General features: G+C 45.6%; 1 protein-coding gene across 5 annotated transcripts in view; it reads left to right on the top strand.

The window, feature by feature from the left end:
* The window catches only part of RNF216 (ring finger protein 216), a 146,544-nt gene that overhangs the window by 27,694 nt on the left and 94,119 nt on the right, over positions 1–24,731 (top strand). For 4 of the 5 annotated variants that reach the window (XM_075899673.1, XM_075899671.1, XM_075899674.1 and 1 more), the window contains 11 exons: positions 460–585; positions 2,550–2,683; positions 6,674–7,546; positions 11,044–11,120; positions 16,738–16,840; positions 17,659–17,823; positions 19,687–19,801; positions 20,064–20,203; positions 21,601–21,651; positions 23,218–23,355; positions 24,290–24,438. In XM_075899673.1, coding sequence (XP_075755788.1) covers positions 519–585; positions 2,550–2,683; positions 6,674–7,546; positions 11,044–11,120; positions 16,738–16,840; positions 17,659–17,823; positions 19,687–19,801; positions 20,064–20,203; positions 21,601–21,651; positions 23,218–23,355; positions 24,290–24,438 — 2,012 coding nt within the window. In that variant the 5' untranslated portion in view covers positions 460–518. Of the gene's footprint in view, positions 1–459; positions 586–2,549; positions 2,684–2,867; positions 3,003–6,673; positions 7,547–11,043; positions 11,121–16,737; positions 16,841–17,658; positions 17,824–19,686; positions 19,802–20,063; positions 20,204–21,600; positions 21,652–23,217; positions 23,356–24,289; positions 24,439–24,731 lie in introns of those variants that run through there. The other variant, XM_075899675.1, reaches the window with a different exon arrangement.

Below are 24,731 nucleotides of genomic sequence, written 5' to 3'. Positions count from 1 at the left end.
GCCCTCTTAGTCCACTGATGGAAACAATACGTCTGATAAGCAGATTTCATCAGTGAATTAGGGACTATAGATGAAGCTGTGCCAAAAATCGGATGACGTATAATAGTGAGGTCTGGCTTTAAAATGTCTGTTCTGATTTGTACAGTAAGTATCAAACACAGAAGGACCACCCTTTTTGCTTGACTCTAGTAGCCTCCAAAACACATCAGTTATGCATCTCAAACAACTTGTTCTCTTTGCTTAATATCATCATTACACCAAAGGCTTAGCTCCCTTAGAATGTGTTTGGTTTGGATTTTCCTGAAGTAATTCTGGATTTCTAGAACCTGCAATTGAAAAAATCTAACCGAGCACAATTGCAGTTAGGGTCTTGGAACATGATCCAGCCTGAAATTAATTAATTGCTGTGTTGTGTGGGCTTTGAAGAGAGCTCACTGCCATTTCTGTCGTGTTTTCCAGGTCCTGAGGTTGTGATTGCCATGCTCAGGTATTGATGCTCATGTGCACAGCTGTTTAAAATGGCAGAAGGAGGTGGCAACGAAGAGGTAATTCACTTGAACAGTTTCCGAAGCCACGGTGGAAAAGGTAAGTAACTTCATGTACACTTGTGAAGCCCTTACATCTAATGCTAGTGCCTGCAAGTAACTAACTATTGAAAGTTGTGTTTGTTGGAATGCTCCGCTATACCAAATCCCATACTCATTTGATTGACTTTTTGTGAGTTCTGTGGCCATGTCCTGTCCAAGAAGTATCTCAGTTTCTCCTCCTCCTGTTCCCCTTTCTTCAAGATGGTTGTTAAACTTCTGGAAGTTGCTCTTTTCTGAGCAGCTATTTCCACAAGTCTTTGAGGGCCTAGCAGCACAATCCACTCTCCTGGTTCTCCTGGCATGGAGGGTTGCTTTGCATTCATGTTTTAATAGGTCTATAAGTTGGCATTTGAACCTGCACAAGTGGAGTTTAAAATACCAGTGTCTTTGGAGAATTATAGGGGTCTATTCAAAAAGGCCCAGGGATGAATCTGTCTCTTTGAGGGATTTCCCTTCACCCCTGCCCTTGGGTTTTGTCACACCGACAGAAAGCAGAAGACGAGATGTTTGAAGTGCAGACAGTGTGATGTGTAAGCCAAGCAAGTGCATCTGTAGCACTGCATGTTGACAGTCAGTTTCCCAGGGTTCCATTCCCAGCTGTGTCGCTGCAGAGCCTTGCCCATCCCCATCGCCTCCCCATTTCCAATTGCTGCTTCTTAGCCTGCCCAAATATCCCTGCCATGCACATCCCAGCCTCATCCCTTACAGTTTACGGCCATGTTCCTTTTTGGGGGCAATGAGTCTTTTGTATGCCATCCCTTTTGTGTCCCATGGGAGGGGTGAGGGTGTTGTGTTCTGACCAATGCCAGGCTTTTATTTGGCTTTTAGTGTGTCTTATGCCTCTCTCCTCCCCTGTTCCTCTTAACTGGTTGCTTGACCTTGACTTGAGAGGGGAGCCAGACAGCCTTTCAGTTGCTTTGCTTGTATACTGCACACCTACCGTGTATCTTCTGTCCCTTATCTCTTCCCATTGAACTAACAAACCCATCTGGCCAGGTAGAAGCAATACACACCCGTGCCTTTGTCCTTTGTTTACACACATTCATATGAGTAGCAAAAAGTCAAACCCCAAATTCTATTCAGGCTGACAAAGAAGACTGTATACTAACACTGTTGTCTCTAGGCAAGTGATAGGCTGTTTAGCAGTTTTACTTGCAGAAGGTTGAGCCAAAATCTTGAGTATCCGTTCCATGCTTTGCCTCTGAATAAGTGCTGTGTGTCATGTAGAGAACCCATAAATATCTGCATGAAATGTGTGTTCCAGGCTCCAGTAACCACACTCATTCTTATGTTCTTATCCCATTCTTGCAAAGAGCCTTGTAAGATAAGGACACTGCTTCTTGGCAGAATACGCTTTGCTGGAGTAATGGATTTCCCAAAGCCAGTGATCCTACCTCATTTACTCAGACTCCTTCTAAGTCATTCTGTGCTTTTATAAGGGACTGAATTGCACTTGGAGCCCCCTCCCTCCTCCAGAACCTGCTCAAATAATCAATCAAATGAGCATTTAAGATACTGACCCTGCTGGAGCCTCCCATATGCAGTGCCTCCTATCCCATTCTTTCTAGAAATTAGTTTGAAGAAGCCAGGCACTGAAGCTAGAGTATCTGTTAGCCCTTGCAGCAGCCTGTGTGGCTGTACCATTTCCTAAATTGACTCCTGCTGAAATCTGAGATGAGGCTTTGCACAGCACCAAAGAAACATGTGTTCTACGTATGCTTCTTTCGGGCGTTTTGTGTTGTGGTTTGCACGTCCACAGATTTCCATACATGAGTGTGCTGACTGGTGATGGGATGCTCTAAAAATGGCACTAGTGCCTTGTGAGCCCCTTCTCCTTCTCCCCACCCCCCCATGCAAACGTTAGGACTTTTTTTTTTAATTAAAGATTCAAATTGTAGGACCTAAATATTTGAGCTGATGTGAACCTCTAGCAGATAGATAACATTATCTGCCTTACTGCAGGCTGGATAGACAGGAGAGATGAAGGACTTATCACCATATCGGACTCCTCAGATGAAGAATTGCCTTTGTTGCTAGACACACCAGTTCAGCAGCGGCAGGAGGAAGATGACGACGATGTAGTCATCCTCGTGGAGGTGATTTTGTTTTTCATATGTTGTACATGTCACTGCATTTGCTGCTTCTTTAAACAATCTGTAGTGTAGGTAAATAACATGCTTCTTCAGTGCTCACAGTGACCACTGTGGTAGCATATTCAGCAGGGACCCCTGAGTATAGCGCTAGCTGATGACTGCATTGGCAACCTTTTTGGATTTCAGGTTCTCCGTCTTATGTGGATAAAGTGAGGTTAACAAAGCCATGCTAGTTAAGACCGTGGTGGAGCCATAAAAGATTACAGCTCCCAGCATATGATGACTCTTTCATAATCCAAAAAAGGTGGAGCACCGTAAACTGGTATGTGTAGTCTCTTAGGGATGTTCCATATCTAAAATGAGGGTGATCATGAACTTCACTTGACTTATGGGCGTGTGTCGGCCACTTCTGCAGTCCAGGGCATGAAATTCTTGCCTGTCCCCTGACGTAAGCTTCTGTACTTGTACTTAGGGAAGTGGGGATATATTTGAGTATTGAGCCATCGATCCCTTAAACACATGGCATGTCCCAGTGATCAAAGCTGAGCGTTAGAAACCAGAACGTCCTGGCCCATTAATACCTGAGGGGAGCCTCCCATAGGTAGTAAATTGACTGTATTTCCAGCCTTATTGGGAGCGAAACTGTGTAGGACAAGTGTGCAATGACTGTTTGCTTGATTCCTTTCATGTTAATGACTAAAGCTAGTGCCATATGGTCTGAAATTTAACCATTTCTGTATATTAAACCAGTGGCCTGCTTTAATGCCTATATATTATACTTTGGGTGCATATGACTACTGCTCTTGAACTGTCAGTTTTGGGCTAATTGCACCTCTAACACTTTCTTCTCCCCTCCACATGCACTGCTTTGCGTCGTGGGCCATCACCTCTTTCTTGAGGTGGAAAGAAGCATTTCTCTCTCTCTGATTGGGTGTGGGGTACAGTCCCCTTTGTGATAACCATGATCAACTTAGCAGGTGTGATCTAGACACAGTTTCTGTAGTTCTAGCCCTGCTGGGGCAATGGTAATTCGTGACCAAAGTATGTATTTTTTATAACAACGTTTAGAGAAACATTTTAAAACAGTAAATCAGCCTAAATATAATGCTCCCCTCCCCCCCATTACCACCCCCTGGATCTGGACAGACCCAATTCCTTAGATTCTTTCATAGAACTTCTCTTTTCCGACAGCCTGGCTCTCTAGACAGCTCCTGACAAATGCCCTTACCTTTTCAGGAATTCACTTTTAAACTGTTTGCATCCCTTCAATCTGGAAGGCAGGCCCCAGCATTACCACCAGGTTTATACAGTGAAACTCCATTAGTCCGGCATCCAATGCTCCGGGACTCCTGATGGTCCGGCACCATTAGGAACCCGGAAGTGCTGGGGCAGCCGGACAGGCTTCCCCCATTCAGCTGCTGCTGAAACTGACCAGCAGCTGAATCGGGGAAGCCAGGAGCAGAGCAGCTGGGGTGCTGCTGGGTTGGTCTCGTAGCGCTGCCCCTCAGGGCTGCGGGACCAACCCGGCAGCACCCTAGCTGCTCTTCAGGACGCCTGGGGCAGAGCAGCTGGAGTGCTGCCGGGTTGGTCCCACAGCGCCAAAGGACGGCGCTGCGGGACCAACCCGGCAGGACCCCAGCTGCTCTGCCCCAGGGGTCCCCGATTCAGCCGCTGCTGAAACAGATCAGGGGTTGATTCCAGGAAGCACCGGGCAGAGCAGTTCTACCCCGGGCTTCCTGGAATCAGCCACTGATCTGTTTCAGCAGCGGCTGAATCGGGGACCCCTGGGGCAGAGCAGCTGGGGTCCTGCCGGGTTGGTCCCGCAGCGCCGTCCTTTGGCGCTGTGGGACCAACCCGGCAGCACTCCAGCTGCTCTGCCCCAGGGGTCCCCAAGAGCAGCTGGGGTGCTGCCGGGTTGGTCCCGCAGCCCCGAGGGGCAGCGCCACGGGACCAACCGGGCAGTACCCCAGCTGCTCTGTCCCAGGCATCCCCAAGAGCAGCTGGAGTGCTGCTGGGTTGGTGCCGTAGCACCGCCCCTCGGTGCTGCGGGACCAACCCGGCAGCACCCCAGCTGCTCTATTGCAGGCATCCCCGATTCAGCTGCTGCTGAAACTGACCAGCAGCGGCTGAATCAGGGACGCCTGGGGCAAAGCCGGACTATGGTAAGGGGGGGGCTATGAGGGATCTGGGGTGGCATCCCCTCCCACCTCACTCCAGACCCCTCATAGCCCACCCTTCTGATAGTCTGGCGTATCTGATAATCCGGCATCCCCTGAATCCTAAAGGTGCCGGATTATTGGAAGTTTACTGTAGTTGGAGACAAGATACTGCATTTATGAAGTTAACAGCTGTGCCCCATTGTCTTTCTAGTGTGTGCCTAGGTGTTCTGATCTGTGAAGGCATTGTTTTGCTTCCCTCGTTTGTTCTTCCCACAGCTCCACTACAAGTTAGGTCAGTTCATTTACATGGGAAAGCCTTACAGTGTAGAATACAAAACTTCTCCTTGCTGCTGACCTCGTCTCACATAGTGTTAATGCAATTTTATAATTGCTTACCAGCTCCACTTCTGCCACATCACCTTCCGAACAGTTTCTCTCTGGTTTCTTGTAGATGGATATCCTTGTTTGGGGAAGAGGGTGTCAATACAGAAATATCTCTGAGGTTCCCCTCAGCACTGCTGCTGGGGGAAGGTGAAGTCCAAGAGCATTGTCACTGAATTCTCCTGTCTAAGCAGTGCCAGGGTTTAGTACAGTATAGGGACACAGAGTGCCTGGTGTACTACAAAAAGAATCCATGCTTTCTTCATGTCAGAGGGGACAACTAATTTGTAAATGGATCTCTTGAGATGATTGTGTATTTAGTGTCTCGTGGTATGTTTTAACATAAGTGTAATACTTGAAGACAATGTAAGCATTAGAGTTTTATGGTTAACTAAAATAGCTTTGTGGCCAAACTTTTTAACCTTGTTGAACTCTAACATGGATCTGGAGATCTGGATTTTAAATGAATGTTCTCAATATGCTTTTTTTATCTGGTGCATAAGACGTTCTCCGTATTGGATCCCTTGTCCTATTGCTTGCTAAACATCTTACTTCCTCTGCCCCAGACCAAAATTTTAGTTGACTGCATAGGTCATCTAGAGCAGGGTGGGCAAAATATAGCCCATGGGCTTGATCCATCCACCAAACCACTGGATCTGGCTTACTTTTGTCCCATGGCCTAGTGGTAACGTTGGGTAGGCTCCCTGGCTTCTGTGCCCCTGAACACCACTCAAAGCAGCTAGCTGGGAGGGCCATGTGTTCTTAGCACAATGTGCGCGCCTTCGGGGGGGGGGCCTTCACTCGCTGCCCCCTCCCCCCCCCAGTGCAATCTTGCAGCTTGCATTGGCTGGAAACTGGCCAGTGTAAGCTGCCTGGGCCATGCTTGCAGCGCAGGCAGTGCACGAAGGCCCCTTCCCCCCCCATCAAGAGGCATATGGTGCACAGAGAGCACGTGGTCTCTACAGCCCACTGCTTTCAGCGGCAACACAGCAGGCAGGGAGCTTGCATGAGGGTCCCACTAGGCAGCTGGATGGGAGCTAGCTAAGGTAAGTGCTTCTGGGCCAGAGCCTGACCTGGCACCCCATTGTCTACCTCCCTCCAACACTGCCCCCCAAGTACACTCCTGCCCCAGATCACAACCCATATCTTCTGCAACCATATCCCCTCCCAAACCCTGCACCCCCCACTCCTGCTCTACACCACAATCCATACCTCTGCATCCCCTCCTGCACCCTATTCCCTTCTCCGTGTTCCCTTCTGCCCCCAACCTCCTCCATTCATATAAATGGACGAGTGCAGCATTTGAGCACTTAACCAAATTCTTGGCATGACTCCCCCCCCCCCCCCCCCCCCCCAATCAAAAATTATTACCCACCCCTGATTTAGACAGGACCACTTCATGACATGTGCTAAAAGGGAGAACTCCCACTATTCAGTTTTTGTTTCTTTTCAGGCCTCAAAACAGCAGATTCTGCGTCCCAATGTCATCAGATCCGCTGCTCAGTGGCCAGGAATGAACCAGCTGGGAGAAGTATCTAAAGATGACGTTGTGGCACTGAAGAGCTTACATCGGAAGGAGGATGTTTGGCCTTGTGTGGTGTGCCAGAGACCCCATTGTAACCGCAGAGGGGAGAGCAATGCAGGGGCAGGCAGAGACAAGAATGGAAACCATGCCTCTCCACTGCCTGGACCCTCTGAACACTGTAGGCATAGAGGTGAAAGAGGGGGTGATTCAGAGCCTGGACCAAGTGTGGTTCAAGCAATAAAGAGAAACCCAAGACCCACAGGTGAAAGGGAAATAATCAACCTGGAGGAACCTGGCTTCCTACCTAAATGGGAGGAAAAGCTGGAAGTACAGAACCAGGAGGTTGAAGACTTGGAGCAAGAGCTCATACAAAACCTCAGAGGAGCAGCTGCTGCAGCAACAGCAGCAAGTGGACAGGCCACCAGAGACAACAGTCGTTTGGATCATCCTTATTTCCAGCCTGTAGACAATGAGCCACATATTGTAGCAAACTGCTGTGCTCCACAGCAAGGGCAGCCTGAAGCAGAGCTGGGCTCTTTGCTAAGGGCATACCGGGAGGAGAACCCTGGGCCAGCCTTTCCCAGACCGGAGCCACAACAGGATGGGATTCCCGGCCCTGCTTCTCCTCAACCAGCTCATCCACCTGAGGAAATAAGAAGCCAGTGGGCAGCAATAGACAATGAACAGCCAGGCCCAGCTTTCCCTGCACAGGGATCACATGAGCCTGGCTCTGGTAACATTCCAGAGCAAGGAGCTGCTGGACAGGATAAAGACCTCACAGCACTACTCATCAAAGAAACGGTATGTAGTCTGTGTGCTGTCTTCACTGAGGAAGTCACTGCAGTTGCTTGCCTACTCTGCATTGATAGCTTTTAAAAACAATTGGGCTACGTCTAGACTGGCATGATTTTCCGGAAATGCTTTTAACGGAAAAGTTTTCTGTTAAAAGCATTTTCGGAAAAGAGCATCTAGATTGGCAGGACACTTTTGCGGAAAAGCGTCCGTGACCAATCTAGACGCGCTTTTCCGCAAAAAAAGCCCCGATCGCCATTTTCGCGATTGGGGCTTTTTTGCGGAAAACAAATCTCTGCTGTCTACAGTGGCCCTTTTGCGCAAAAGTTTTTTGGAAAAAGAGTTTTGCCCGAACAGGAGCGGCATAGTATTTCCGCAAAAACACTGACCATCTTACATGAGATCGTCAGTGCTTTTGCAGAAATTCAAGCGGCCAGTGTAGACAGCTGGCAAGTTTTTCCAGAAAAGCAACCGCTTTTCCGGAAAAAGTGACTAGTGTAGACACAGCCTTGGAGTTTTGGACAGAACGTGTCCCTATACAACTCTTCATGAGTTGAAAACACGGCTTCCATTTAGTTCAGTTACAACTCTGAGTGCCTGTTACTTTGGCAAATCAGACCACAGTGTCTTAAGTTGGGCACTTAAAAAATGAAGAACCTACAATTAATAATTAGTGGCCACCTGTAAAAAGCTAGACAAAAGTCATTTAAACAGACTATCTCACAGGAACTCAGGCATGGGTTAGGGATGTCAGTGAGTAGCTGACTAGATGATTAATCTTGTTAACTACTTGCATTCCCTCTCCCTTGCTGCCTCTGTATCAGAGGTAGCAATGTGGGTGTGGTGGGAAATAAGCTTAAAAGCTGGTTTCCCCAGCACCAGCTCCGCAGTGCTGCCTCCCCACACCACTACGGTGCTGCCTCTGTCAATCAGCGGGGAGGAGGGGGGGGGCCACAATGGAGGCTGCCACGAAGCAGCCTGTGGGAAGAGGCTGCTTCACAGTAGCAGCCCCTGTCCTCGGGGGGGGTCCAAGCTCCCCGCGGACAGAGGCTCCTCAACATACTGTGGAGCAGTCTCTGTCCATGGGGAGCTTGGACCCCCATAGACAGGGGCTGCTGCCACCCCACACTGATGCCTCTGTATCAGAGGCAGCAGTGCGGGATGGCAGGCAGCCAGTCTGTAAGGGGAGCTGGATTTTAAACTGGCTCCCCTGCCACCCTGCACTGCTGCTTCTGATACAGAGGCAGCAGCAAGGGGTAGCAGGGGGCTCCCTAGGAGAGAGGCTGGGAGCAGCACTGGCTGCTGGCTCCACCCCAGGATTATTGAATAGTCATATGACTGCTGAGATTTGATGCGGTTACACGACTATTCAGATACTCAATATCTAACATTGCTAGCAGAGGTGTAAGAATGGCATTCAGTTCTCTGGGATAGCACTTAGCTGTCTTTACCTTAAGACCCTCCTTTGTCTTCCTGTGATCTGCCTCGTTCGCTACACAGTCTGACTTTGGCAACATATGAATCATGGATCTTACGGATGTGTCTCCTTCACTACATAGGCCTGATTCAACATCAGAGCAGTTTCATTCTGTGCACTGAATAAAGCAGGACTCCTGTAGAAATGTGTGATTTGAAATTATAATGTATAAGGTTGCCCATGCAACCTTAATTCTAATATTTCCTAATTTCTGGATGCTTGAGTGTGCAACTTCAGTATGGTTCTCATTAATTTAAAAATGGGTAGATCTTTGGCACCGAGACTAACACATATATAGAATCATGAGCTTTTGTGGGTAAAGCCCACTTCATCAGATGAGTTGGAGTTGGAAATAACATAGTCCAAGGTGTGTATATATAGCAGCAAAAGCAGTTACCTGTCAAATTTAGGACCCCTGTTACTGAAGCTAATTAAGTGGGCTGGATGTGTCCCATTCATAGCTTTTGAAGTGAAAATGTGAATGTTAAAGGCAGGGAAAATTGGCTTTGTAATGCATTAACTAGTTAATATCTTTATTCAAGCTCAGGTTTACAATGTCAAATTTGTAAATGAATTCCAGTTCAACAGTGTGTTTCTGTAATTGGGTAGTAAAATTCCTTTGTGGAAGAATGGCTACTTTTAAATCCATAATTGTGTCCTGTAGGGAAACATTTTAACCTACCTGGTTTATGTGTTACCGTTCCTGATGTCTGATTTGTGTCCATTTATCCTTTGTTGCTGGGTTCCGCCAATATGCATGGCAGATGGGGCATTTCTGGCTCGACAGCATATATTACATGAGAGGATGTGGAGTTGTATGAGCCCCGATGTGTAATGGCTTATGTGGTTAGGTCCTTAGATATGTGAACAGAGTTGGCAGTGGGATTTGTTGTAGGGATGTTAAATATCGGTTAATTGAGTAGTTGAGTAACCTCATGAATTCTTATTGGTTAGTTGACTATCCTATAGTCCCCAGGGGGTGGGGCTGGCAGCCAGTGCACTCCAGCCCCACTCCAGAGGAGCCGTCAGCTAATCCATGCTGTTGCCTCTATGTCATCTGGTACGAGCCAGAACTGAGACGACTTGCCTGCCGCCTAGCTCCTAATACGCTTTCAATGCAGAGCCGCAGCACGGGTAGGTCCTGGATGGTCGCAAGCCAGGACTGAGCCAGGCTGCTGACCAGCCTGCTAACAAGTGTACTGGAGGGGGGAGGGAGGGAAAATGCATGTAGTCTATAGCATTAATGTATAAGCTTTTACTTATCGGTTAATCGACTACACTATTACATCCCTAGTTCGTTGTAGGGGTAGATGATGACTTAGTGGTGGTCTGTTCTGCGTGTTGGGACTATCTTGAAGAGGCAGATACCTGGGTACTTGTCTGGCTCTGTCAATTTGTTTTTTTTTCCCACTTCCCCAAGTGGGTATTTTAAGTTTTAAGAATGCCTGATAGAGATCCTGTAGGTGTTTGTCTCTGTGGGACTGGAGCAAATCCAATTATATCTTAGGGCCTGGCTGTAAACAATTGATTGTGTGATGTGTCCTGGATGGAAGCTAGAGGCATGTAGGTAAGAATAACAATCAGTAGGTTTCTGGTATAAGGTGGTGGAGTTGTGTCCATCATTTAATTGTAGTTGTAGTGTCAAAAGTGGCGCTCTTGTGTGGACTGGTCCAGGCTGAGATTGATGGTGGGGTGGAAGTTGTTGAAATTCCTGTGGAATTCAAGGATCTCGTTCCCGTGGGTCCATATGATGAAGATGTTGTCAATGTAGTGCAAGTAGAGTAAGAGTGCTAGATGGCGAGAGCTTAGGAAACGTTGTTTGAGGTCCGCCATAAAGATGTTGGCATATTGTGGGGCCATGTGGATGCCCATAGCTGACTTGAAGATATAATTTGTCCCCAAATTAGAAATAGTTGTGGGTGAGGACAAAGTCACACAGCTCAGTCATCAGTGACTGTGTCCTCGCGCACCTTTGTAGAGGACTTCAGTTTCCAGTATAACAAACCTTTTTTTTCTTTTCCCATCCCAGGAAGCGAGATTCCCAGATGTGAAGAGAGAGTATGTTGAGGAATTAATTCGCATCAAGAACTGCTATGACCTAAATGTGTAAGTACAGAGCTGAGAGCCAAAGCTTCTCACATAGCAGCAAATTGGTTAATGGAACTATTACATTATGAAATCACAAACAATTTGGCTACAGTCACAGATTCATTGTCCACTGGCTCTAATCATGCTGCTTCAGCATATGCTGGGGAGGATGTCTGCATTGTACTGAGAATGTCTAGAAGCATAGATACTTCCTTAATCCTAAAGGCCCTCTGCATCTGGCATTGTCTCTGCTTGGCAAAACCAGATGCCATTTCTGTCTAGCTAACCTCTGCCCTTGGTAACTTGAAAAATCCTCTGCCTCCAGCGTTTCTATTCATTGAAATCTTTGTCGCAGCTACAGTTGTTTCATTATTCACAAACTTCTAGCATAATGCCAGTAGGTGTCTATGTAGGGATAATGCTCAGTTGACTTTTTTGTAAAGCATTGCTCAAAGGAGACAGAATTATTCCAGAATGTCTAGAACACTCTTGCTACATTAGACATACTCCTTCAGATACAAGTAGAGCTTAAAATAATACTTTTCTGGGTTTTCGGCAAAATTGAGTGGCATGTTGGTCCCGTGCATCTTCGCACTTTTGGAATGTTCATAGTTTCACAGTCTTAAAGTTCTTGGGTCAGGAGCTATTGTGTTCTGCAAGCTCTCTTTCTAGTACATTATTCAGCCTGCTTTTAAATCTTCTGGCACAGAAGTTTCAATTCCTTCCCTTGGGAGATATTCCGCAGGCTTCAGGATCTCACATGTAGGGGAAAATAATCTTCCTAAATTTTCAAGCTAATTTTCCCTTAAATGCATTCCCCTACTTCTCAATAGACATTTAGATAGCTTATTTCCATCCTCCATGTTTATAGCCTTATGATGTTTTACTTGGTTTCTCTTCCCCCGCCTCCCCCTGCTGGTTTCAGCAGGTTTGTTGATGGACTTGACTTTACTTTTCCTGTCTAATTTGAAAAAAAATAGTCTCCTGCTTGTTCCTACTCTCCAGCTTGTGACTAACTGGGCGTGTACTCCTTATGAAGCTAGCACTGTATTCAGGACACACACCCCAAGCTAGGATGTGGTTTTCCTTAATACTGCAGTGGCATGCTCCTTTACATTTTTCCCTGACTGTCGTGTATAGAAAACAAAGCTAATAAATGTCATGGGATGCTAGTGTTAACTTCATAAATACCAGCTGCTGATGGTAGCCTAGAAGTCGAGCAAAATTTTGACAAGGAATACCAGTCTCAGGATTATTAATTACTTGCCAGTTGTGTTGGAAACTCCTAAAAAAAGTTTGTGTTTTAAATACTGTGTTTGAGATCTCTTGATCACCCTAGAATCAAAATGCCATTGAACACTGACTAAAGAATAATGTACGTAATTAACATGGAACTACTCTCTTCCTCATTTTCTTGCTGAAATCTGGACACTCAGGCAGTTGTGGAGTTTAATGTCTTGATACATGCAGAACTGGGTAAATTACAGGATTTTGAAATGAGGAAGTGGCTCCGAGTGTTTTGCCTCCTCAGCAATGGGGTCAGTAGTGTAGAGCCATTATGTCCCGAAGACACCATTTTGTAGTCTAATACATGTTATAGCCAATTAGATAGTGTCAAGGCTCCTTCCCCACTCTGGCATGATAAATGCAGAAGTGGGGCCCCGCAAAAGTATCCCAAAACCTTATCTTTCCAGGCTTTGGTAAAAAACTTCCACCCCAAAATCTTAACCTAGATTTTGGGGATAAAAACTCTGTTGCCACCACCCAAGTAATGATAAGAAAATCAGGGGAGAGATCACTTGGGAAATCTCACCCCTAAGGTACAAACCAGGACACACAAATTAACCAATACCGGGTTAAGAAAAGAAAAGAGAGAGAACTTTTATTATCACCACAATATTCCTGTTGCAAGCATAATGACTAGATGCTAGAGTAGCAAAGTAATATACTCAGGGAGAATTCTACCATGGGCCCAGACTTAGTTGCAAAAGAGAGAAAAACCCATTTTAAATGCACGGACATCAGATTCCATTTCCCAAACCATAAAACAATAAAACCTAACAGATTTTAGTGAATTCTTTTCTTGGAGGGAGACATTCTGTCTGACTCCCTCAGTAGCTGGAGAGAAAACTGCCCCAGAGACAAAGGAGGGAGAAACCAAAAATTCCTTTGTCCCAGTTTGAAATTCCTACCTGCATTCCTATTGGCCAACTCCACGTGGCTTAGATCTGGTTAACCACTTACTCTCCAATCTGCTGGCTAATCCTCATGATCATGACAGATGGTGAAGCAAAAATTGAAGAGTAGCTTTAGTTTTCACAGTTGTCACCTGAAAGTAGTTTTTGTCTTACTAAATGGGGAAATTCATTGAACAATATCAGGATGCATGAGTGTACAGGTTATATAGAATCCTACATAGGACAATCAGCAACAAATCTAGGATATTCAATACCTAATGGTCATAGAATTCCTAGTCTGTTACGTCAGCTGTTTGTGCTTTAAAATCTCTCCATTAGAGGCAAGAGTTTGGGACTTAGGTTTCCCTGGTAGATACCACTAATGAATGGGAAACTGAGACATTAATGTGTTAAAGCATGCTTTCCCCATTATCCTGCAAGGGTTCAGTAGAACTAACCTTGCAAGTTTTGCCTCTAGGACCCTATTGATCTAGGACAGAGGCAGGCAGGATATGGACCGCAGGCTGGATCCAGCGTGTCAGGGCCTCCTGCTGGGAACCTCAGACACAGAGCAGCCAACTGTTTCAGAGTTAGTCCTACACCACTTTCAGTGACTGACTGTTCCCCGTGGCTCTCTGTTCCATGCACCAGGAGAGGGTTCACAGAAACCAGTCAATGGGCTCAGAGATTTTGCTAGGGGCGGGGGCAGCACATGAAGCCGCCTCCTCTCTTACCCTTTCCCCCAGCACCCAGAGCAGATAGCTGCAGGGAGCATCCAGCCATTTTGAGCAGCCTGGGACTGAGACAGGCAGAGAGCTTGCTGGCTTGGAGCCACCTAGGTAAGCACCTCCCCGCCACAGCCTGCCTCTGGAATCCCAGCCCCTCCTGTATTCCAACTCCTGCCCCAGGTCATCATCCAAAGTGTGCACCTCCCCTCCCATCTTCCCCCAGGTCCACAACTCCCTTGCAGACATTGCACCCCCTCTTACATCCCTCCACCCAGCCAGAATCCTCTTTACCCGTACTCCCTTCTGGACACGGCACCCCAAGCTCCTGTACCAGATCACAACCTCCTCCTTCACCCAAACTCCCTCTCGATCCCACACACTTTCCTGCACCCCAGTACCCTACCCTAAGTTCCCTTCTGCACACAGCCTTTGTCCCAAACCCCAGACGTGCTGAGCTTCCTTCCGCACACAGCCTCCGTCCCAAACCCTAGATGCGCTCCACAGAAAAGTGCAGCCCTTGATCACTTACCAAAATCTTGAAGTGCCCCCCCTTCTAAAAAAAATTCTTGCCCACCCTGATCTAGTATGAATGAGATGAGTGCATGTTCAGAGAATATCTGGTAAGCATTCCAAAATATCTCCTCTAAGGGTGACTGCAGAACAGTAAGACTTCTTGCCTGTATTTTTTTTTATTCCTTTAAATAAGCTATCTTTTGGGTTGTCATTACATCCTGTGTGTTGGAATAAGCTGGCCAGAGCAGTGATCAACCTTACTTACAAGGAAGGACATTTTCATCACAATGGCAGGTGAAGCTGAAATGCGATAAATAAAAATGGCCAGATTTAGAGGGCTGTGGCAAGGCTCTTCACAGACTCCGTGTCCTTTGGTACAGATATTAATGAATAAGCACTGCAGCATGGCCACTGCACAGAGCGATCCATTTCCCTGTCCGGCATACTGACGGTTCACTTCCCTGAAAATTAGAGGCACCCAAACAGCAATGTATAGAATAACTAAAACATAACTGGACTATCCCAGAACAAAAACTGTTACATTTCAGCTGCTCTGACTTCAGCACCATGAAATTTCCATTTCACTGCACATCAGCAGTTTTTAAAAAATGCCAAGTGCTCTCAATTACCTAGTGTCTTGGCATAAAGCTGATATCCAAGGTGGACATCTTAAAAATTCTTCCTCTAAGATGTAAAATGAAACTTAAATATCCCATATAGCAGGGTACGATAATATTTTCTGTTATCATTTGCAGATGCATTTGACCTCATTTTCTGGCCCGCTATGTCCGTGCCTAATATAACTGTTTGCTTTCAGTGTGAGAGTTGAACTAAAACTGTGAGGGTGGGTAAATGTTGCATTTGGACTGGCTTTTTTAAAGCCTCTTCTGATCACAAAAGTGAGTTAATGTTCTTCCTAGCTCCAGCCAATGCTGTTGCTGTGATCTAGCATCTTTTGATTCAAAGATTTCTTTGCTTTTAATGTTCTTCCTAGCACCTCTGATACATACAGGCAGTCCCCGACTTACGAATGGGTTACGTTCCGAACACCTGGTCATAACTTGATTCGGTTCTAAGTCGGAAATACCCTTAAACGCGCTGCCCCCGCTGTTCGAAAAAGTTGACGTGCATGGTTCTGAACTCGAAAATATTATAATGGGGTTAATGGGAGTTTGGTCGTAAGTACGGAGGGTCATAGGTCGGGGAGTGGCTGTATTATCTAATTGTGTGGATGGAGAGATTAGGGACCATTTGTGTGACTAGTAGGGCAAGTAAAATCCATTTCTTGGGGGTGCAGTGTGACCCTCCATGTGACACATCCCCCACCCGCGGTCTCTGTGCTCTCCCCATCCCCTCCCCATGTTCCATCCCACTTCAGCTGTGGGGGGGTGTGCTCTGTCGTCTTCCTACTACCCTGGAGACTTCAGGAAAGGCGCAGAACATAGGCCACTGAGCAGCCCCATGCCGGCGCTGCTGCTATGCCAACTTTTGCCCTTCCACGCAGCCACACCCGAAAGGGAGCTGCCAATGCTCTGCTCCTTTCCCCTGTGGTTCCTGAGCGAACCCCGCCTGTTTAAAACAGGGATGTAAAATCCCATTTAAAAAGTCAGATGGTTAACTGGGATCCTGTGAGTGAGGGATCACTATAGCCCAGCCAGGCTGCCAGTTAACCACGTACTGAGTGATGCTTTCTGGGTTACCAGTTAACCCTTTACATCCCTAGTTTTAAATCAGTTTAAACACAGTTTCTTCTCTGATTCTGTGAGAGGATAGTTGGAGGGTGAAGGATTTTACTAAGATATGAAAAGAATGGTGCAGGGCCAGTGCAACGCCTCATGCTCTTGGATTTCTTTGATCCTAAAACAAAAATTTCAAAATGTGTTTTTGTACAAGCTGTGCCACTTTTCTGGTCATAGCTGTCTGAAATGTAGTGGAGTCAGTCATGTTTGTTGTCTCCTTTCTGATATGGAGATGATTGTGATGTTACCCACTCATCTTTGTGTACTTACGTGCAGGATCAAGTAAAAGAATGATCAAATGTTTGGACTCTACGTTAAAGCTAGTGGTTTTATCTTTCAAACCTTTTTGCATGAAACGCCACCTTTTAGCCTGTGAAGCCCAGCTGCAGAGTATCCATAGTGCTGCTTCTTCAAAGAAGCTAAAATTTAGGAATGCATATAGGGAGGTCCCAACAAGTAACTACACTTATCTTTGCAGACTTTGTAATTTTCTTCTGGAAAATCCAGATTATCCAAAGAAGGAAGGCAGAGTGGTTTTAAATCCCAATAGCAGCCTGCTCGCCAGCCAAGATGAGACAAAGGCAAGTGAAAAAGTGTCTTCATATCTAATATGCATCCCACAAGCCTATTCAATTTAGGCTGCTTTTGGTGTGTTTTCCTTTGAGTCCATGTTTGCACAATGCCTAACAGAGCAGGGCCTTGATTGAAGGCCCTTGGATATATCTGTAATACAAAATAATTCTATCCAAAGCTTGCTTGTAAAATGACTTTTGAAAAGGCTTTCACCCACTGGGTCTTGTGCATGCCTAGGTCTTGCCAATTTTTCCATTCAGATGTACCTGCATCACATGCTATCTCCTTCAATCAAGGAGAAATGGAAAGCACCCTGACCCTTTTAATCCTTGTAAGTCAGTGATTGATATTAATATGCAGCACTTCTGTGAACCAAGCTCCTTGGAATATGAAGTGGACTGAAATTCTAATCGGATTCTCATGTGGCATTGGAGCCCTGCCATTCAGCACTAGACTGGTTAGCTGCTCCAGGGTATTTCCCCATTTTATTTCCATCAAAAGTAGCTGGAAATGTTCCTTGTCTCCCTGTTGGCTTTTTTTCCTTTTATTTAAGTAGATCTCAAATGGTTATAAGTGGGCCAGACAGCATAGATATTCAGTCTCCTGCTCTTGAGAACAGAGCAAATCTTAAACCTATTCTGATGAACCCACTCAGCCTTAGAATAACCTAATTCTACACACACTGTGCACACGCTCCGAACAGTCAGTTTAGTTCTGGGTGGTCTTGCCAGTGTTCACTCATCAATGCTGACAGAGGAAGCCTCTTTCTTTTTAAAAGAAGGTCAGGCTGGCCTGGCTTTAACTCCTGTTTTACTTTGCTTTCCAGGTGCCTAAAGTGGACTACTTTGACTTTTCCAAACTTGCCCCCCTTGATCAACGGTGCTTCATCCAAGCAGCTGACCTCCTTATGGCTGACTTCAAAATGCTGAGCAGTCAGGACATCAAGTGGGCACTACATGAACTCAAGGGACACTATGCAATCACACGAAAGGTTCTCCAGTCAGACTCTGCTTTTCTTTCTGAGGCTGCCTCTCGCTGGTGCTGGAAGGGGGAGATGTGGTGCCTTTGTTTTGCACCATCTGTTGCTATTAAAAACGCTCCTTTACTTGGAGTACAATTGATCTTCGGATCGCTGGCTGGTTGGAAATAGCTGGCTGATTTTTGTGACGATTCTGAAGTACTCAGTCTGGCGGCTGCTGCTAGGCTTCTTCCAGAACACAGGGTTATGGGGTGTGCTGGTTAGTGAGTGGGCCACTCAGAATTGTCCAGTATAACCATGTGACACAGCCAGTCCTGAGGAACTGTCCCGGCCTCATGACCAAAAGGAGGCATACTTGCCAGGAAAGCTGATTTTAGCCAAATCTTAAAACACACATATTGGTTTTATACTTAAAACGTATACTTGAGTATCATCTACTAAATTAGATGAGTAATGAGCAGATGTGATTAGACCCTTTGTAGCTTACAGCTGATATGTGACATAGCTCATTCATTCTTTTCTAAGCACCTGACTCATGAAGAATTGGTTAAGGAAAAAGCCTGGGCTGCTGAGCCATTCTGACCCCCCCCCCTTAGATTTAGCTTGCAAGGTAGTTTCCTTTTTAGAAGAGTATCCATGTAGCAGAGTAAATCACTGAAACCTGCTCTTCAAGGGGCAGTACTTCCTGGAAGACCCTTCCCCATCGGAATAGATTAATGCTTAGTAGAAAAGTTTTGTTCCTAGTTGACTTTGGAGAGAGCATGATTGGGGCCCAAATCCTTCATAGATTACCTGCAAAAACATTCTTCAGAATGTATTACACCCTGTATCCATGTCTTTCTTTCTGGGTACTGGCACTGCTGCATTAGAGAGAGCACTTGGGGACAGTTGTATATCGCTCCACTGTGCCCGTACAATAAAGCACGCTGTTTCCAAGTTATTGTGGTTTTCCCACGCTGCTGAGGTGGTAGGATGAGTAAAGGAGGGAAAAGTAGACTTAGTTCTGAGGCTTCTGCTTCTCCATCTTCACATCAGACTTGAAGATGTAGCTCTCTAATAGATACTAGGGATGTAAAATCCCAGTTTCATCAGTTAACTGGTTAAATGTTAGGTTAACCCAGCAGTGGGCAATAATTTTTGAGCAGGGGTCACTTCGGAAACTTTTTAAATGGCCCCAGAAGGGGCGGGGCCTGGGTATTTCCATGCTTCCCCATCCACAGACTCTGATCTGTGGGTGAGAGTGCGCACAAAGTCTTTGCTCTCTTTTCCCCCTCCCCCCAAGAACTGCCAGCTGTTCTCAACAGCTGGCCATTCCTTTTAGGAACTCTGTGCCCCTGGCAGTGGGAGGAGACTTGGCATGCTCCCCCCTGCTGCTCCCAGATCAATCAGGGTTCTGGGAGGGGGAGCATGTGAAGTCTCTCACTCTTTGCCCCTGCCCTGCAAGGGAGCACCATGTTTAGTCAACTGCCAGCTCAGCAGCAGCTGGCAGTTGACTTTAAGTGCTGAGCCCTTTGCAGGGCAGGAGGAGACATCAGGTGCTCCCCAAGGCCTTATTGGCTTGCAGGCAGAGGAAGTGGTAAGGCTTCCGCAGGCCAGATCAACTTGCTTGGCAGGCCGGATCCAGCCCACAGAGGCCCTTTTGTCCTCCCCTGGGTTAACCTAAGTGGGATCCCAACATGGGCCGGGAACTTGCTCTCTGGAGCAGCCCCATCCCCACCCAGGGACCCCCAGTAAGGGTGATGCCTACTGGTTAACTGGTTGCCTGCTCACAACCCTAATAGATACACACAGTTCTTGTGTTCTTGCAAAGAGTAGCAGACTTATCTGGAGTGATTGTGTTAACATCCTTTTTCTTGTGTATGTGGTATTTTTAAGGCCTTTTCTGATGCCATCAAAAAATGGCAGGAGCTGTCTCCTGAAAATAGTGGGAAACGAAAACGAAGGAAAGAAATGAACCAGTTTTCCTACATTGATTTCAAATTTGAGCAAGGTAAGTGTCAAATGGTGATGTTGGTAGTCTCTATGCACAATGTAAGTGGAGCCCACCAACCACGGAAGGTACCATTAAGTACTCTGATCCTTAAACATCTACTATGTCTGCCGCTATCTAGTATTCCTCACTAATAAATGTGTCTTTTTGATACAGTTTTGCTTCTAAACACTTGAAGTTGTATAATGAGTAGAGATGTCTCAGCTATAGATAAAAGATTGTGATTTTGTTCACTGCCTGGTCCCTTTTCATCCTGCTTCAGGTGATGTGAAAATTGAGAAGCGGATGTTCTTCTTGGAGAACAAGAGACGGCACTTCAGGTCTTATGACAGACACTCGCTTCTCCCACCTGTGCAACTGGAGCAGGAGTTCTATGAACAGAAAATTAAAGAGATGGCAGAGGTGAGACTGTCATGAGTTGCCCTCATCCTTTAGGACAGGTGACTTCATAGAGATGCCTCTGCCCTCAAACATGTTTAATGTGGATAAGTGTAAAGTAATGCACGTTGGAAAAAATAACCCTAACTATACATATAATATGATAGGGGCTAATTTGGCTATGATAAATCAGGAAAGAGATCTTGGCGTTATCGTGGATAGTTCTCTGAAAATGTCCACACAGTGTGCTGCTGCGGTCAAAAAGGCAAACAGAATGTTAGGAATTATTAAGAAAGGAATAGAAAATAAGACCCACAATATCTTACTGCCCCTGTATAAAACTATGGTACACCCACATCTTGAGTACTGTGTACAGATGTGGTCTCCTCACCTCAAAAAAGATATTTTGGCCTTGGAAAGGGTTCAGAAAAGGGCAACTAAAATATCAGGGGTTTGGAACAGGTCCATATGAGGAGAGGCTAAAGCGACTGGGACTTTTCAGTTTGGAAAAGAGGAGACTGGGGGGGGATAGGATAGAGGTATATAAAATCATGAGTGGTGTGGCGAGGGTGAATAAAGAAAAGTTATTCATTAGTTCCCATAATAAAAGGACTAGAGGACACCAAATGAAATTAATGGGTAGCAGGTTTAAAACTAATAAGCGAAAGTTCTTCTTCACACAGCGCGTAGTCAACCTGTAGAACTCCTTGCCAGAGGAGGCTGTGAAGGCTAGGACTATAACAGAGTTTAAAGAGAAGCTGGATAAATTAATGGAGGTTAGATCCATAAAAGGCTGTTAGCCAGGGGGTAGGAATGGTGTCCCTGGTCTCTCTTTGTCAGAGGCTGGAGACGGATGACATGAGACAAATCGCTTGATCATTGTCTTTGGTCCACCCCCTCCAGGACACCTGGCGCTGGCCACTGTCAGCAGACAGGCTACTGGGCTAGATGGACCTTTGGTCAGACCCAGTACGGCCGTTCTTATGGAAATGAGTCCCCTCTCTCAGCTGCAGAAATGCAAATGCCTGGACAAAATGTTGAATGTCTATCGATTCTCCCTCCTCTCACTTCCCATTCATGGCATTTAGAAACGAGCTGTGGTTTTGTGCCTTGGGAATAGCCAAGCTAGCAGCACATTCGGCATTCCTTTAAAAAGAAGCCAGATGCACTCAGAATCCTCTCTGTAAAAGCTCTTGGCTGTGGTATCTCCTCTGCTGTCTGCAAGATACTGAACTTGCTGACTATCTGGCATTTGGTTTATAGCCAGGATGGTTTGACTAGCTTGATGGATAACTGATTGGAGTGACAGGTTGAGGGCAGCCTGTCATGTAACATACTTCTGCTTCTTAAATCTTAAAAGTGTTTTACTACCTGCAATGGAGCATTATTCTATAATTACAAATGCACGTGTCTCTTTTCAGCATGCAGACTTCCTTCTTGCCCTGCAGATGAATGAGGAGCAGTATCAGAAGGTCAGTAGCTCTATCCACCTGACATTTTGTAATAAAGCATTTGCATTTACTCCCTTATTTCTAAGCTGACTTGTCTGCCTCCACACATGTTCCATCCGTTTGCTGTAGGATTGCTTTTGCTGAGCTGACAGACCCTCCTGTGGGAGGGAGGGGACTTTTTCTAAAAGTCTGAGTCTACCACTAAGTGTAGCAAAGCAGTATTGATGCATGTAATGATCTGTAGTAACTCATTTGGTTGCTGCTAATAACTTGATTGGCCAGTGCCAGCACTGCAGTAGATTAATATCAGGGTTGCCATTGCTAAACACATTTTGGCAGTTTAAAGCAGTGTTTCTCAGCCTTTTTTATAAAGTACCCCTTTTTCCAAAAAAACACCCCTTTTTTTTTAAAAAAAAAATTGCAAGTACCCCCAGTACCAGTATCTACAGCTTTCAGACACACACATTTTTTTTTCTACCATTGCAACACATTTGTTTAAACAGCTTAATCGTAGCTGGGTGGGTGATGAAATTTTTGGGTAAAAAGTACAAAAAATAAAGCGCTGTAAAACTTAAAACAAAAAATCCGTTTTCTCCAAGTCTCAGTTGTTGATGTACCCTCCAGACTTCTCTCAAGTACCCCTAAATGTACTCGTACCACTGGTTGAGAGACACTGGTTTAAAGCAGATTTGCTGTTCTTGCAGTGCTGCGTTGGAGAGGTTTCTCTTCTATTTGCAGTGGGGGCTTGTTAGACATTTGAAAACCGTTTTTCCATTTCAGTAGAGAGAGTGAGTAGTTGGAGCGCTAGCCAGCTGCCATGGATTACCATTTTCCTTTCAGTATCCATTATCTTCCAACCTTGGCGTGCATGTTGGTCTTGACAAGGACGAGAACATGTCTATTTCCATCAGTGCCATTATACCGCAGACAGGACCTGTGCTAGCTTCCCTGCCTTTACAACAGGGCTGCCAAAGCACTGTGTTCTTGACCTGTAATATGGATAAATATCCTTTGCTAGAGCCCTACAAATCTGCAGATATCCACTTTCTATCTGTAGGTATCTGATCACTTTTGCAGATGACAATTTTGTATCCGCACAGGGCTCTGTCCTTTGAGGTAGTTGTAGGCTAGTAAACTTGAATCCTAGTCTCCAAATATGAATGGTGCATTCTGTCCCCTTCCTCCTCTCTAATGATACTTTTATTGTTCTGTAGATTAAATCACCTAATTCTTAGCACTTAGGCAGACTAGCAAATACACCAACGTGTGCATGGGGTAATTGGCTACCGTGTTAGCTTGTCCTATATCTCAGTATATTAGAGTGGTTAGAGCCTCCAGTTTTTTAACTTTCTTGGGGAATTTAAACTCCAAACAAAGCATTTATTTGACTGTTACAAACTTTTGCTACTCTTACTTGTTAAAAATGCTCATCCCATTTCCAATTTGATTAGAGTATCTCACAGGGTGCTATTGTTATCTTAACTCCACGTGCTAGTTTTATGGGGTTCTCAATATATTTCCCCTTCCCTATCACTGTTACTACTTAGGTTGGATGGTGGGGGAATTAATCTTTCGAATGGCTTGCAGGATGGTCAGATGATCGAGTGCCGTTGTTGCTATGGGGAATTTGCATTTGAGGAACTGACGCAGTGTGCAGATGGTCATTTGTTCTGCAAGGAGTGCCTAATCAAATATGCTCAGGAGGCAGTCTTTGGCTCTGGGAAGGTAAGTGTGTCGTAACGAGAATGAAAGGTGGATGGAGGCATTGTGTGTAGGTTCCGGTAATCAATAATGTATGCTGGAGGAATTTGTGAACTGCAAATTGCACGTCTCACAAAGTGTTCCGTTTGTGTGGAACACACTCAAATGTTAGTAGCAAAAAACCAAATTCATCTTGCTGCAGATAACCAACAACTGCATATTGGGATCTTTGTCTTGAATTGAATATCTCCATTAATAGTTAATGCTTTATTCTGTTAAATGCACAAAAACTGTTGAGATTGCATAGTTAAGCAAGCAGAATTGAGGTTCTCGTAGGGGCAACTACACACTTTTGGGGGGAAATGTTGCTGTCAGTAGCCAGACTCAATAGGGTAAGTAAAAGAGAGACATTGTTTTCACTTGCTTTCTATGTCTTTATTTCAAAAGCTGAGTTGTAACTTTGTTTTGCACAGTAGAATATCTTGGTACCTGAGGCTCAAGATTTGCACTCTCTAAGGCAGAGTTTTTAAAGCAGGCGTGCCCTCATAAGGGAGCATGGAAAAACATTTGAGGGATAGTGCACTGTAAGATGTGCACTCATGTGGCCACGCAAGAGAGATTCAGATGCTGTCCAGCTGATTAGCAGTGCACCCACAGCTAGGGTTTTCTTTCTGCCTCGGTGCACATACGTTTATTCCACATATGGATGGAAGAGATTAGCGGGAGTGTTTACATGGTGTCTGGCACTTGTCTGACATAATATATCTGTTCCCTTTCGCTCTACACATAAGCAAACATCTGCTGTGGTCACTTGTGGAAATGTCAGTTTTAGCGCCAACATTTTCTTTGTCTCAGGCCTCTCAGTTCTGTTGAATGAATCTTGCTTCAAAAGAATCGAGCGACACCTTATTGTTCTTAGGAACTTTCATTCTCCTCTTCTCTTCCCTCACCAACGTAGTCAGAGCTCAGCTGCATGGAAGGGAGCTGCACATGTTCGTTCCCGACCAGTGAGCTGGAGAAAGTACTCCCAGAGACCATCCTGTGTAAATACTATGAGCGGAAAGCTGAGGAAGAAGTGGCTGCTGCCTGTGCAGATGAGCTAGTCAGGTAGGTTCCCAGAGGGTCCAAGTCGGTCAGTATTGTGAGATGGATGAAGGAGTGGTAGTTACCTACTGAGGCAGTAGATCCTATAGCCCAAAACATTAGGTGGCTTGGTAATGTAAGGCAGCTAGGTGTTTTGTTTTAAATAAAGCATGTGTGTAACTGAGGCCTATGACTTTTACCCCTGAATATTTTCTTTATGAATAGAAGCTAGCTTTCTTTAGTAGATAGATGCAGGTCAGAGCCAATAGAGCATTGCATGCCTTGTGGTTTATCAAGCCTGCACTAATCCTTTGTGT

This window comes from Pelodiscus sinensis, chromosome 16 (genome assembly GCF_049634645.1).
Source record: "Pelodiscus sinensis isolate JC-2024 chromosome 16, ASM4963464v1, whole genome shotgun sequence".
Lineage (NCBI taxonomy): Eukaryota > Metazoa > Chordata > Testudines > Trionychidae > Pelodiscus > Pelodiscus sinensis.
This window is presented reverse-complemented; position numbering and strand designations above follow the sequence as displayed.